This window comes from Pteropus vampyrus, unplaced genomic scaffold (assembly GCF_000151845.1).
Source record: "Pteropus vampyrus isolate Shadow unplaced genomic scaffold, Pvam_2.0 Scaffold98, whole genome shotgun sequence".
NCBI lineage: Eukaryota > Metazoa > Chordata > Mammalia > Chiroptera > Pteropodidae > Pteropus > Pteropus vampyrus.
In genome coordinates this window covers 2,257,516-2,272,194 of record NW_011888879.1, presented here as the reverse complement: position 1 = coordinate 2,272,194, position 14,679 = coordinate 2,257,516, and the positions used below count along the sequence as shown (strand labels likewise).

At 41.6% G+C, this 14,679-nt stretch overlaps 1 protein-coding gene across 1 annotated transcript in view; it reads right to left on the bottom strand.

Moving 5' to 3' along the window:
• PROX1 (prospero homeobox 1) overlaps window positions 1–14,658 on the bottom strand; it is a 55,250-nt gene extending 40,592 nt beyond the window's left edge. The window contains exons 1-3 of the mRNA XM_023533229.1: window positions 14,044–14,658; window positions 13,809–13,914; window positions 5,358–5,990 (exon numbers count right to left, since the gene is read on the bottom strand). Coding sequence (XP_023388997.1) covers window positions 5,358–5,923 — 566 coding nt within the window. The 5' untranslated portion in view covers window positions 5,924–5,990; window positions 13,809–13,914; window positions 14,044–14,658. The remainder of the gene's footprint in view (window positions 1–5,357; window positions 5,991–13,808; window positions 13,915–14,043) is intronic.
• Between the last annotated feature and the right edge of the window lie 21 nt (window positions 14,659–14,679).

Sequence of the window (14,679 nt, the reverse complement as noted above, 5' to 3'; positions counted from 1 at the left end):
AAAAAAAAAAAAGAAAGAAAAGAAAAAAAGAAAGAAAGGAAAAAGAGAAAAGAAAGTAAAGATGATAAATCCATAAATTAATGAAAGACATCTGCTCGGGAATATAAAAGATCAGAGGAGTAGAGTACTACAGCTGAACGTAGCGGTGTTCAAACAACCTGAGAATCTCAGTGTTGTCTGTTTACCAAGCACAATATAACCTTACCTAAGCGGCAGCAGCAGGAGGAGCAGCAGAGGCAGCAAAAAGGCAAATGGGAGAATAATAGGTTGTGAAGGCTGGAGGCAGAAAATTCTTTTTTTTTTTCCAGTTGAACTCGGAATTGTGGCTAGAGATTTTTCAAGCTGCATTTCTAACCGAATGGACCGCTTACTTACATTTTCTAAACCACTTTGAAACCCAAAGAATTTTAGCTTTCTCCTTGTGCTCTGATTTGCTGTTTCTATGAGCCTTGCCCCCTAGAAAGCTGAAATGGAGAGAAAAGGTCTAAACACTCTCATTTCAAAAAAGTGACAGAGCAAGTTGTTGCTCCACTAAGAAGTTCAACAGAACCGGTGCAATGTGTATTTTATGGAAGTAAAAAAAATTTATTTCCTTCATAATGTGGGGGAGGGGGTAGGAGCCCAGAATCTTTCCATCTTTAATATACATGTTTCCCTGTAGCTAATATAGCTAAAAGAATTACTATGGCCCCACGAGATTTCCAAAAATGGAAAAGATCAACTCCTATAGATTATTTCACATTTAGAAATTCATTTTTTAATCCACATTTTCCAGTTGAATTATAGTTTCAAATTACTAAATAATTTTCCTTTCTAAACTTCAAGTATTTTTCATGTTCTCCCTAAAAGTCGAGTAGCAAAAGCTGGCTATCACAGAGAACAGGCTCAGTTTCTTCACCTGCATGTCTTGATGGCTTATAATCCTCTTGTGTTTAATTGGGTGCATGCAAATGTTTGAGGCCTAAACAAGGCTATTTTTCTTGAGATGCAAAGAGGGTGAATGACAAGGAACATTACGAAGAAAAACAATTGGCTGGCTGTTTCTTTTGGAATTTGAATAAAACTTAATATTTGATTAAATAGATTCATTTGCAAAAATACTCAACATATATATTTTTTTTTATATCCAAGACTTGAGCTCTTGGAGCAGGTGTACTGACATTCAGTTTAACACGTACATATTCACTACTTCCTTTCTACTAAAAGGGATAATAAGGTAGTGTGTTCTATTATATAGAGCATATATACTTAATGTGTTGAACTTAAAACAGATTTATCTGATAAGCTGGTGTTCTCAATAGTCCTTATCTTGGCTACTTTGTTCAGAGAAACAGATGATGCCCTTTGGAATGGGAAAGAATTGTTCCTTAAGAATTAAATTATTTATTACAATTTGGAAAAGCATCAACTAAAAATAAAAACATAATAATGACAATTCTGGTGGTACCACTTCACGTCATTTCTACTAATTTCTACAGATATTTTCTAAAAATAACTGTAAAACAAGTTCGAATATAAGCTTGAATACCTAAAACTGAAGTGAAATATAGCACTCACTGTGATCCTCAGAGATTTCTTTAAACAAAATGCTTGAGAATTTTGCCTACATACCACCAAGGGAAGAACTCATTGCCATACAAAGATGGAGAGAAGAGAAGGGTGGATCCAGTTTCCCAACAAACACCTAGACCCTCACTGGCTTCAGAATTATATAGACTATAGGAAAGGCTGCTTGCCTGTCTTCTTCTTAAGAAATAATATATCAATGAGAAAACTGGTTAAGTGTGATGTGGCAGAAAGGAGAAAGAAACAGAATAGAAGGCTAGAAGGTGGAAAATGTAATCATTAATTGCAACAGGAAGTCCAAATTATTTAGCTACGTGAAAAAAAATTCCAGGTATAAGCGAGTAACCATTCTTACAAATACAGGTGTTTCCAAACCATCACTGTTCCACAGAATCTTACATTGGTAGGAGAGAGAAATTATTCATCTGAAGAAGCAGCAACCGTATTCTCTTTAAAGTCTTTGATACTTGTAGAAATAAAAAGAACTTCTTTCAATTCAAATCCTCAAAATTCCTCAGGGGATTTAGACAGGGTGAGACAATGAACATGGCCAACACTTAAAACAATCTAAAAGATTTTTTTCCTAGAAGACTCAACTTACTTAAACACACACACACACACGCACACACACGCACACACACACCACAGGCATAATTATCTGGATACAATGAAAAGTCTAATAATAAAAAAAAAACCCATAAACTGGCATCTTGAGTTAAAGGGTTTAGGATTGACCTATAGGACTTTGGAACTCTGGTTTCAAATATTTACCAAAATGGGCATGCTCCTTTCCTTTGTGTGTACAAAGGAGGGAGAGAGAGAGAGAGAGAGAGACGGAGAGACAGAAAGACAGGGAGAGAACCCACCGTCACTACTAACTACTATTGGCTTCACAATGAAGTAAAGACTCTTTGAGGAGCAATGGGGTCTAGCCCTGGACAGTAGCCTGGTCTGAACCTAAAAAGATACTCTCCCTGTACAGGGTTAAAAAAAAAAAAAAAAATTCAAGCCATTGTGTCTTCCTTGCTTTTCTCATCAACAACAGCTATGTTCCAATCATTTGACCAATGTTTATTGCGTATTCATAATGGGTAAGGCATGGTGCTCAGCACAGCTCTATTCTGGTGGATTAAATTTGAGATATTTGAAAAGTTGAAGTTAAATCAGCAACCAAACCAAAACTCAATTTCTCTTTCTTTATCTAATTCTTCAACACCTTTCTCTTCCTTTCTCTTATGACGTGATTCTCTTCTTCCTCACCATGGAAAGAGACTCTGTGTTTACTGCCCAAGTGGGTCTCGTACCAGTGGCTCCCATTAGCCTTATCGGAAGCCTTTGCCAGTATCCTAAATGTTGGCTGGAAGGATGACCTTTGCTACCTAGGAAAACACATTTCCACCAGAGCTGAGACTTTGCACTTACGTGGCAGCCTCTGGAGTGGGCTTAGATACTGAAATGTCAATTTCTAGTCATCAAGACGATCGCTCAAAGTTCTCAATTTAGCAATAGGCAACTTAATTGCTAAATTTTATATCCATCTGGCAATTTGTTATAAAAGAAACAAGCCTCTACTTGCCCCCAAATGCTACTATTCTACTATACCAAACCACCAATGACCACGAGATTTTTAAAAATTTACTGCAAAGACCAATTTACAAATTTTTCTAAATTTACAATTTTAGATAAAAAAAATCGTCAGTTAAAAATAGCTGGAGTTCAGGTCTAATAAAAAAATATAACTGGCATCTCTACATCAAAGTCAGGTTCAAAATGTAAAAGAGTCATAAAAAAGAGCCATTTTTTAAGTCGAATACAGCTGAGTTTTATATTTAATTGTGCTCTCTCGCTTTCCAAAATAATTTGCTTTGTGTACGTTAGGACAAAGGATTTCTGTGTATGGCTGAACAGAGGTTAATCATGCATGGAGGCAGCTGCACCAGACCCAAAGAACAGACCTTGGGTGAACGAGAGACCGATGCCATCTGAATAAATCAGTACCTGTGTATTTCCTTTAAAAAACCGGGTCTCACTTCAAGATTAAAGAGAGAATCTAACTCCCCTCCTACATCCATCTTTGTCCCGTGCAGCCTCCCACCAGGACAGTGCTCTTCCTAAGACTGAATCAGGCCTTCTTTAAAAGGCCCAGAGGCCTGTAGACGGCTTAAAGAGAGAATTCTTCACACGGAAACTTAGGGATCTGAAACTGACTTTCCTCTTCGCTCCATCACAAAACTCGCCATCTTTTAAAAAATATTTCTGATAGAATTCAATATTACAATGACGTTTTTCCTCCCCATCTCTGAATCTACTCTTTAAAAAAAAAAAAAAAGGATAAGGAGATAATACAGGAAGAACGAGAGAAAAAACACTACTGAAAAAGCACACATTAAATACCAGCTCTTCGAGGCAATTCACTTGCGAAAGTTGTAAAGATGTTGGTTTAGTGGAAAGGTTTTATGCCATGAGAAGTGCCCCTCGAGTGTGATAAAAGCTTACTACTTTGAAAAATACGAGAGGCTGCATTCTTAAGAAGATGCTAATCTACATTATGGTACATATCGTGTAAACCTGACCCTTTGGGAGGCCTGTTTTGTTTTGACTTGTTTTCCTCGAGGGGAAAATAAAAGGATATTGCACTTCCCGAATAAGGTGAGATTTCGGACATGTCTTGAAGATCGCCACACTCGGACTTGATGAGCGACAAGGAGAGCCCTTCCGCGGTGCTGGGTGGGTGTGCTGGTGAACAAGGGTGGTGGCTCAGGTGGTGAGATGACATCTTGGTCCTCAGACTCGTCGTCTCCCTAGTTAAGTCTAAGGATTCAGGAGACGCTCTGTCTTTTCCCGAGAAGGAGCCAGAGGGAGCACCTAATGGACTCTGAAACGGGTAGGCCATCAAGGGGAGGGGGAAGGGGTGGCGGAAGGTGGACGTGGTGAAGCCCGCGGTGGCGGAGAGAGGCGACTGGTGCAGCGGCTGGTGGTGGCCGCCAGCGGGGGGGCCGGAGGCAGGCTGGTCAGATGAGTTTTTGCGGACCACCAGGGGCAGTGCTTCTGTCTGGTCTGTGGAACTGGGCATCTGCACGTTGCCAAAGGTGTCCAGGGGGTTCGGAATGATGACGTCACCAAAGCACTGCAGGCGTTGGTTGGCGGTGTGGAAGTTGTGGTTTTCCCCGTTGACTGCGAATCTGGCCTGGGGGATCTGGAGAGGCGGGAAGACCTGAGCAACCTGGCGGGAGGGTTTGGCCGCGAAGACTTTGACCACAGTGTCCACAACTTGCGACATGGCAGAGTTCAGCTCCTGTTTCAAGGTCTCGGCCAAATGTTTGCCTTCTGGTTGTAAGGAGTTTGGCCCGTGGTCTCTCTCTTTGTTGTTACCTTCTCGCTTGGGCTTGTTTTCGGCCATTTCCTGCTCCCTGATCAGGGCTCGGGCTCGGTCAATGAACTGTCCCGGGTCGAGCTCGCACATCTCATTATCTGACCTCCCCACCGAGTCCTGGGCCCTGGCGTCCAGAATCTCCGAGCGCATGCTGTCTTCAGACAGGTTACCATCTTCATCATTTTCAGAATCGGTGCTGTCATAGATTTGGTAGAACTTTTCCTGCAGCTGGCGCAGCTGTTTCTGCATGTCCTCCAGCTGCTGCTTCAGCTGTCGGCGCTCCTCTCGCTTCTGTTCCTTTCGGGCTGAAACCAGCTGCTGGAAACTCTGTTGCTGCTGCTGGGGCAGCTTTTGCTTGCGTTTGTTTTCTCTGTAACTTTCTCGGGGACTCACAGACTGCGGGGCCATCTCTCTTTCGTTTTCATTGCCCCTTAACGCCACGCTGGGGGAATGGCTCATACCCCGAATGATATTCTCAACCCGGGCGCGCTTTGCTCTCAGGTGCTCATCACATAAGCGATCCATATCAAACTGGCTCATAGTAGGCCTGCCAAAAGGGGAAAGACACTCTGGGGGGCTGTCTCTTGAAGAGTTGCTGCATATATCCTCCTGATGTACTTCGGAGCCCGTGCTAGAGAGACCGCTGGCTTGGAAACTGGGCTCCGTGCCACCATTTTTGTTCATGTTATTTTTCAACAGCTGGGAAATTATGGTTGCTCCTGGAAAAGGCATCATGGCATCTTCATACGAGTTCGCCCTCTTCAGCAGCTTGCGGAGTACGTTTGACTTCTCCCCATCTGCATGCTGCACCACTGAATACTCAACATCCTGCTCGGAACCTTGGGGATTCATGGCACTAAAAAACGTTGCTCTTGCCTTAGCAAAAAATGCAGATGCCGTCCCTACCGTCCTTTTCACTCCAATGTCAACTCTTCTCCTCTTGGTTTGCCGGCTTAAGAGGGCTGTGCTGTCATGGTCAGGCATCACTGGACAGTTATTGTGCCATCTTCAAAAGCTCGTCAGCTGGGCACAGCTCAAGAATCCCGGGACCCTGGCCAACAGAACAAAAGGGCTGATGAATCATTTTCTTTAAATTTCTCCAAATTTCCTGACCTCAATCCTGAATCAAATGCAAAATGCATAGGCTCTGGGATTTATGGCACATTACAATTATTGCAATTTATTATGCACTCTGCTTGAAATGAAACATTTTTAAATATTTCTGCTCCACTGGTTTAAGATGGATTAAGATTAAAAAAAAAAAAAAAAAAAAGCAAAAACTGCTTAAGCACCAGTAATATGATTCTCTTTCACAAATGCCTAAAATGATACTGTTTATCTTCAGAAGAAACAGTAGATTATAAGTACACAGCCTCTGACAACCAATTGATTAAATTTTGGGCATTGAGATTCACATTACAAAAGAAGATGAAAGTGGGCTATACTTAAGAAATAAGGTTAAATTTTGAGGCTGCGTGAAATCTGTATGAAAAATTCCATTTCTGCATTGAAATTATTGTGATTTTAATGCTATAAAAGGAAAAAGACACTAAAACAAATGCAACTATTTAACACACACTCTGTTACTGAATTTTAAAATATTTTCATCATATGTGAAACGAACACCCCCATCAGCATGTTTTGAACATAAATGGTCCATTTAACATTGAAATAAATGCACAAATACTCTTATTACAAGTCTGCGTATTTAGCATAGCCGTGCATTTTTGTTGGCAAAATCGCATTTAAAGATGGTATCTGTTGCTATATTTTAATGGAAGTATGAGAATATAAATTTTCATGATGTCCTTTTGATGACTTAAATTATTACAAAGTTGGACTCACTGCAAAAGGACATTGTCACACTTTAGAAATCAATAAATTTAGCTAGGCGAGGTTAAATACATCTTTAGGACTAGTTTTCTTCTGTTATAATTGGCCAAAATGACACCTCACATGCCTAAAGAAACTCTTTAATGTACACCATTTGTGAATTGTATTTCTTATGCCAAACTTAAGAAAAAAAAAAAAAACCCAGGAAAAAAAAAGACTGAACAAAGATATATAAAGAAGAAAGAAAATAACATCACTCCAATATATGTGAGAAAGAGAAACACCCTCTCTGCCTATGAACTTCCATTGTTTCTTGGGAATACACTATATAAAGAGAACATCCTTCCTTGCATTTTATAAAAGGCACTTGACACGTTTTGTGACTGATTAACTAGTGATGCTCACCCCAAATTTGGCATAAACATAAGATGTCACATCTTTTTGCTTACAATGAACATTTTATGAAGAATATGAGACTGTTTTTTTTCAAACGGGGTTTATCTAATATTAAACTTCACGTTTGCTTAACAGAGCACATCTTCACAATAACGGGGTCTATTGCCAAAGGCGGCGTGCAGTGCTTGGAACAGCTCCCATCTCTTTCGGTTCACCTGTAAAAACATCTACGTGCTCCCTAGGACTGCATCTGTGGCTAGTTTTAAAGGATGACTATCCATGCAAACAGGCATAATTTCAGCATGAAAAAACCTGTAAAAATCAAGAAAATGCTCAATGCTTAGATGGCAGTGTGTATTTATTTTAAGCGAGAAAGATTTCATCATGCAGTCCAGGAAGATACAACATTTTTAAAGAGCCAGTTTAAGAGTATCATGAGACATAAGCAGTATGATGCCTCTTTATACATTTTTTTTTTTTTTTTTGGTATACTTGAAGATAAAATGTCCTGAATTTGGAATGGAAACAGATCTTAAAAATTTCATTACTGGGTTCAAAATTGAATTCAGAATAATCGAGACCCCCTCACACATTCATAATAAAATTGGTTTCAGAGTACAAAAATGCAATGACAAATCTTTCACTAACCCATTAGAGCTGATAAATCAGGTGTAACTGTCAGGTGAGAGGAGAAAAAGGAAAGACTGAGACAAACAAGAAAAAAGATTAATTATTTCAAAGCTCAGAAAGACTCGTACATTTGGGGAGGAGGTCTTTTCTGCATGTATATCAGCTTTCCAAAAACAGAGTTCACTGCCATTATTTTAAAACTCTACTTCTTTTTGTGTGCAAATCTTTTTCTCTTTAATATTACCTAAAAAGCACATGGATCTCCAATCGAAACACTGAACAAACTTTCCACAGTATTTTTCTCCCCCTGTTCACCTTAACACCCAAACTGGATTTTCCTCCTCCCCATCCCTGCTCTGTATGGGAAGCACACCTCTGTAACAGAGGCTCAGAAAGGACATGCTGGAATAAGAGACGAGCACAAGGTCATCCCCGGGCATCCTTCCTTTCCCAACTGCCATTTACCTCTTCATCAACTGCATTTCCTCTCATCTAGCCTAGGTATCAACAGCTGCATCCCTGCCTCATGCTGGAGCCAAGAGGAGGGCTACGCTCTTCCTAAGGTGGGAAGAAATGATGCTCTCCCCTTCAGCGGAGACGAAGTGTTAAACAAGCTTATTGGGTCTCTTTAGAACAAAATATCCTGCGACTTCCTCCAAATTCACCAGACTAATCTGGTTTTTGCAATTCTCTCTCAACCGGTCAGTGTTTTTAGATTAAATAATGATTCGTTTCTGTTTGGGGCTAAGGGAATTTAATTACTTTTAGATCTTGTTGTAAAATGTACAGCTGAGACACAATAAAGAGGGGGAAACCAAGGAGGAAAATAGGAAAAATTATGTCATCCAGCAAGACAAGGCATTATGTTAATAGGCACGAATAAATATATATTTCTCCATACAGCTTAGACCTAAACTTAGATATAAAGGTAGTAGTGCTTATAACCCATGAATGCTATGGGCAAGATTAAATAACTAGAACTGGTTGACAGAGTACTTTGCTAGCACATTTCATAAACAAGATATATATGTAACTATATTCACCACATGAGAAAACACACTGTTAAATGACAATAATATAAATTAAATCACTTGAAAACATTTTCAAACTATTGCTGTGATTTCCTAGTTCAGAATTTAGAGAATGCTATAAAATGACTTTATCATTGATATTGCCCTCTCCATTAAGATTTTTTTTTTAATTCCTTTATTTCTCAACATATGTACTAAGCCAGCATATTTCAACTACAGTTGTTATTGATTCCTGTGTGTGGTACCTGCCGTTGAATCAGCTCCGACTCCTGGCCACCCTATGAATGAGTGACGTCCACAGCGTCCTGTCCTCAACAGCCCTGCTCAGCTCCTGTAGACTCCTGCCTCTGGCTTCTTTTATGGAGTCAACCCATCTGATATTTGGTCTTCCTCTTTTCCTGCTGCCTTCTGTTTTTCCCAGCATTATATTTTAATTTTAATTTTAACATTTTGAGTTTAACCAGTCAATATCAAACCTCTTGTTCAGCAGTCATATCAGCTAGTATTCCGAGAAATACTGATGTTAAATCTGAACCCAAATGTATTAATGATCAGATACACATACTCTACTCCTGTAAACTCCTCTTTAATTAATGTAAAAATCCATAGAGAATATTTTTTAGTATTAAATATTTCGTTGCATCATTTGGCATCTAACTATATAAATGCTTTAATAATTCCTAGACAACTGACGTCTTAGCATAGCAGATTCTTCCCAGGAAAAGATAGTATAAGGACAAACATCCAGATATAATCGAGTCAGATTTTAACTACTCCGAAAGATTCTTCATTTAGTTTGGAATTATCTATTCTATTTAACATGATCCTAAGGAAGCTGATAACTTCATGTTAGTAGAAAAGAATTTTCAGTGAAGAATTTTGAAGGGATACTCCAATGTGAAGTAGAAAGTAGTTAAGTGCTTTTACTTTAATAAAGAACTTATTTTGGGGAGGGGGTGCAACTTTTATGCGTCTCTCTGGAGTCCAAATTCTGGACAAAGAAGTGTTTCATGATGGTCATTATCCAGATAGTTCAGACAAATCTTTTATGAGACAGGAGGAGTGTAAGGTTGGTATGGTTTCCTATTTGGATTATTTGAAATATCTGTCTTTGTTGATAAAATTATTTGAAGAATTTCTCAAGCTTACACTTTACTTCTTTTAGAAATCAACCTTTAAGTGGGCCTCTCATGTACTTGGGTCAACACGGTTATGAAATTTCAAATGGAATATCACTGACAGACAGCATTTTAAATCAATCTGTAAATCAGTAATTCAAGGGGAGAAAAATCAGATAATTTGATTTAGGTAACTCCCCACCCCCTTCCAAATCACTAAGCTGTCCCCCTCACTGTATTCAGAGTTCATTTTTGCTAATTAGCAACTTTTCCTTCGGAGATGTTTCTACTATCAGGTTAAGAAAGCCTTTGATGTTTATTTTGAAGAACTCACCTGACATAAGTTAATACTTCAATTAACTAAGATTGTATTGTCAAAATCTTGTAGCAGATTTAAAATTTTCTTATTATGAGAGTTCTCAAATCATAATCATTTTATTTAAAATTCCTCTATCCTAACAAAAATTCCATACATTTTCACCAGCAAATCGAACATATAACATTTCCCAAGACGTGCCTAAAATATTCATTTTTACGTATTTAAAGAGTATTAATTCACCAAATTGGTAAATCAGAGTGAGAAATAATCTCAAGAAAAAACACACATTTTTCTCTTTGTGGAAATCTGAAATACTCTAAATGTCCTTTGAAGCTTTAGAATACACTAGTAAATAAGATGTAAGAAATTCCTTCTGTATATGTCCTTTCTAATTTATAAAGGTACTTAATTAGAATCCTGTAACGACATATCATGGGCGATCCATCTTCATATTATAAAATCAGTAACATTTTATGATTTCTTTTGTTAATCCTGAACCTAAATAATTCCTTATCTTAGCAGTTGCAAATGCAAGACAATGTCTGAAATGATATGAGAAATTGGAGGGAAAAGGTCTATTTGCACTTTGAACAAATAAGGAGCTGGCCTGACAGCTGGCTTAGGTTTTAAGGTTGCAAGTGCTACTTGTAGAGGAAAGATGTTAGGAAATGAATAAAGTGAGAACAAAGGTGCATGTTATGTATGCATGACTTTTTTTCCCACAAGGTGGTGATTAACCTAAGTAGAATTCTGCATAATGGACACATAAAAATATCAGTAAGTGCCAAGCACAGATAACCCCCTATTAAAAATAAAGCAAAAGAACATATCTGTAGATGACATTTTAATTATGAAAGCACTTCGAAAGCATCCAAGAAAAGTATTAGAGGGAACTTTGATGTTGAAATCTAAAGAATAAATGACACATACTATCTCATTTTCATGAAACAATGATCACCATCCAAGCAACAAAACCAACCGACAAAAACTATTCTCCATCTAACCTAATTTTATGCAACTCAAGAAGTAACTTGTGTAAAAAAAAATTTAAAGGTCAGTTTTAAGAATGCAGGTATAGTGCTTACACTAATTCTCAACATCTTCCCTCACACAGCAAGCCATAGCCCTTACCTTGGTCTATTTTACCATTATATAAAATTATCCACATTGTGTGTACAGACAAGTTAACCTAAAAACTCTCCTTTTTCTTCCTCACCTCATACAACCAATTTCATTTTGAAAACACAAAGAAGTTTTTGCAAGAAACTCTTCATAGAACTGACTGCCCACATCTTGCATCAAATAGAAAAGCACAGTTACCTCTCACGTACTTGAGATTTTCCTTCTCCATCAAAGTAATAACTAGGACATCTGGCACATGTCTGGTACAATGACAGGCTCATTCTACTTTATGAGAATATTTAACATATGACTTGAAAGAGTTTATGCACATACCTATTCTTTCTGGGCAGAGAGAAAGCACGCTAAAAAAGATAAGCTTTAACAACAGTAACACTTTCAAACTGACTTTGGTATTCTTGGCAGTTATGCACACCACCCACGGCTGTCCAGAACACACACACACACACACACACACACACACACACACACACACACACACGACAGCTCTCACCCCGCCTCCCCCAGCACAGACCTTGGAGATAGACATAAACTGGACGGAAGCAAAGAGAAAGTCAATCTCCCTCCACCTGCTGCCTGAAGTGGGGGTACTTTCAGCCGCCTGGCAGACAAGTGCCTGAGACAGCCTCAGCAGCAGCCTGCCAACATCTTTAAGAAAAATAAACACATACCAACTTGTCCCCCACCCCCAACCAAAGAACTCACATGGCAGGGCTCAAAACATAACAACAGCCCATTCCCATTAGTCCAGACAATCCTATTAACCAGGGCAACCATAAATTCATAAACCTCTACAACCCTGGGGCATACATTGTGGTCTGGAACTGTACAGACACACACAGACACAGAGGAAACTTGCACCTGTCTTTCTTGACACAACACACCTGTCAGGCCCTGCTCATGCGCACTCTGCTAAAATAGACCTCCGCCTACCTAGTTTAGGCAAGGAATTATTATTATTATTATTATTATTTTGGAAGAGAGGGTATAGGTGGGGGGGGGAGTGGAGAGGGAGAGAGAGAGAGAAGAGACTTCTAGCCTTGACTTTGAGAGAAGGCCATCCTGTGCTTGCTCTGTTTTTATAAGCTCAAGGAGACAACACAGACCTTCTTGGAAAGATTAAAACAAGCAGGTGAGCTCCCAGCCTTCCCCCAGGCGGAGTAGGGTTCTGGATTGCCAAGAGCAGGAGCAGGTTCACACTCCAACCTGTCTCCTTGGGCCCAACCCCTCCTCCTAGTTTTTGCTCTGCGGGCCTGGAGGACGCTGAACTTCCAAAGAAGCTGAGAAGGGGCGGGAGACCTTCGACTCTCTCCAAAGCGACTCCCCCTTTACCTCCCTTCTCCCCCCGCCCCCCCATCCCTAATCCGCACTCTCCAGCAGCGTTCAGTTTGAGCAGGATGAATAATCGGCTGGCGCTCCAGAAGAACCAACAACTTGCTAAATAGGACTCGGGGTGATGTCTCCCCTCCAAACCTTCCACCCCCCCCCCCCACCCCCCAGCAGCCCCCTTTCTATCCGTTCAGGGAAGACGGCAGCTCTTGCCGCCCTCCTCACTATTCTTCCTAGTAACAATTCTTCTCACCTCTCCTTTCCTCCCTCCCAGTCCTCCAAACCCGGGCAAAACTGTAGGTACCACCCTGACCAGACAAGACCGAAGCAGCCGGACACCATAGACTGCCAGCGACGACTGCGAGAGACTTGGCCTCGCGGATAGGCTGCCCCTACCCCCACCGGACCGCGATCTTCCCGTCCTCCCGTGGCGCTCGGGCCCCGATCCCTTCGCCACTCGACCCCCTGAGGCTGCCGGTGCCGCCTCACCGGACTCAACTTGACCTACCCCTTGGAGCTCAGCAAAGGGGCGCCGCGCTCGTTTCCCGGGACCATCTCTCCACCGCTCCAGCCCCGATTTCAACATTTCGGCTTCGACAGCGTTTAGAAAGCAAAGTAACAGAGCGCATCCCCCCTCTCCTTTCCCTCTCCCCTCCTCCCTCCTCCCCGGCCCGCTGCTGGGGTTAAAAGAAGTGAAAGGTATGCAAATGACAAGCAAATTGGAAGAGCCTGGAAGAAAGGGAGCTATAATAAACTAGACAAAGAGAAAGGACGTGGGGACCAGCCCAGGAGTTTTAACTCGGGGAGATAAGGATGAGGCTCGGCGGAAAGCGGGGATCCAGACAAACAAAAAGCGCCCCTGTCCCCCTCGCGGTCCTCTCTCCTGAGAAGAGAGGGCGAGAGAAAGGAGGAAGGGAAGCGAACGCCCCCGCACACCCCAGACACAGTACACAAAAGGTGACAAGATCAGCGACAAGTCCAGCAATATCAGCCTCCCCCCCCCCCCATCGCCAACACCACCCCCAGCCACCAGCGGGAAAGAGAAAGAAATAAAAGCCAAGCGGATCACTTACTCTTAGGAACTGGGAGGAGCGGAGCGCTGAGTCCCACTGAGGCTCCTGCTCGGAAACTGTTTAGAGGCTATTTTATTATGATTCATGTAAAGAACACCATTTTCTCCTGGAAAAAAAAAAAATGTTTACACGGGTATAAGTCCTGGGAGTCCCTTTTCTTCTCATTCAAGAACAAGCCAGTACAAGTGATTCTGGAAAAGGGGAGGGGACTGGCGAAGGGACAGAAGATACTTACGCGGTGCGGAGAGCAGGGGGGACCGAGCCTTTTTTTTTTTTTTTCCTGCCGGCAGAGAGAGGAAAACACGCGCGCGCTCACACCCGGTGATATCTTGCGGGTGATGACTGATAATTGGACAAGGGACGGTGAGTCTGTGCGACAGCGAGCGAGCCGATCCGGGCGAGAGGGAGAGAGGGGAGAGAGAGACGAGGGCGGGGAGGGGAGAGGAGAGGAGAGAGAGGAGAGAGAGGAGAGCAGAGGAGAGGGGAGGAGAGCAGAAGAGACGCGAGGAGGAGAGCAGGCGAGAAGGGGAGAGAAGAGAAGAAAAAGGAGAGGAGAGGAGGAGAGAGAAGGGAGCAGAAGAGAGCCGAGGAGGAGCTGGGAGCAGGGAGCCGAGCGGGAGCAGGCGGACCCGCAGAGGCTCCTTTGCGCCGCTCCGCCGTCCCCGCTGCAATGGTGTATGATTTCAGAGCGCTCCCTCAGCTGAGGGCTGCGCTCCACAACAAGATTTACTTTAAGACACAGCTGAAGGAAACAGGAAGACTGCACGTCACAGTCTGACTGACGTACCCGGCCCCAGCACCCAATCGCGAGGCGCCTTCGGATTCAAGGGGGGATTGCGAGGCAAGAGAACTTGGGAGGAAAAAAAAAAAA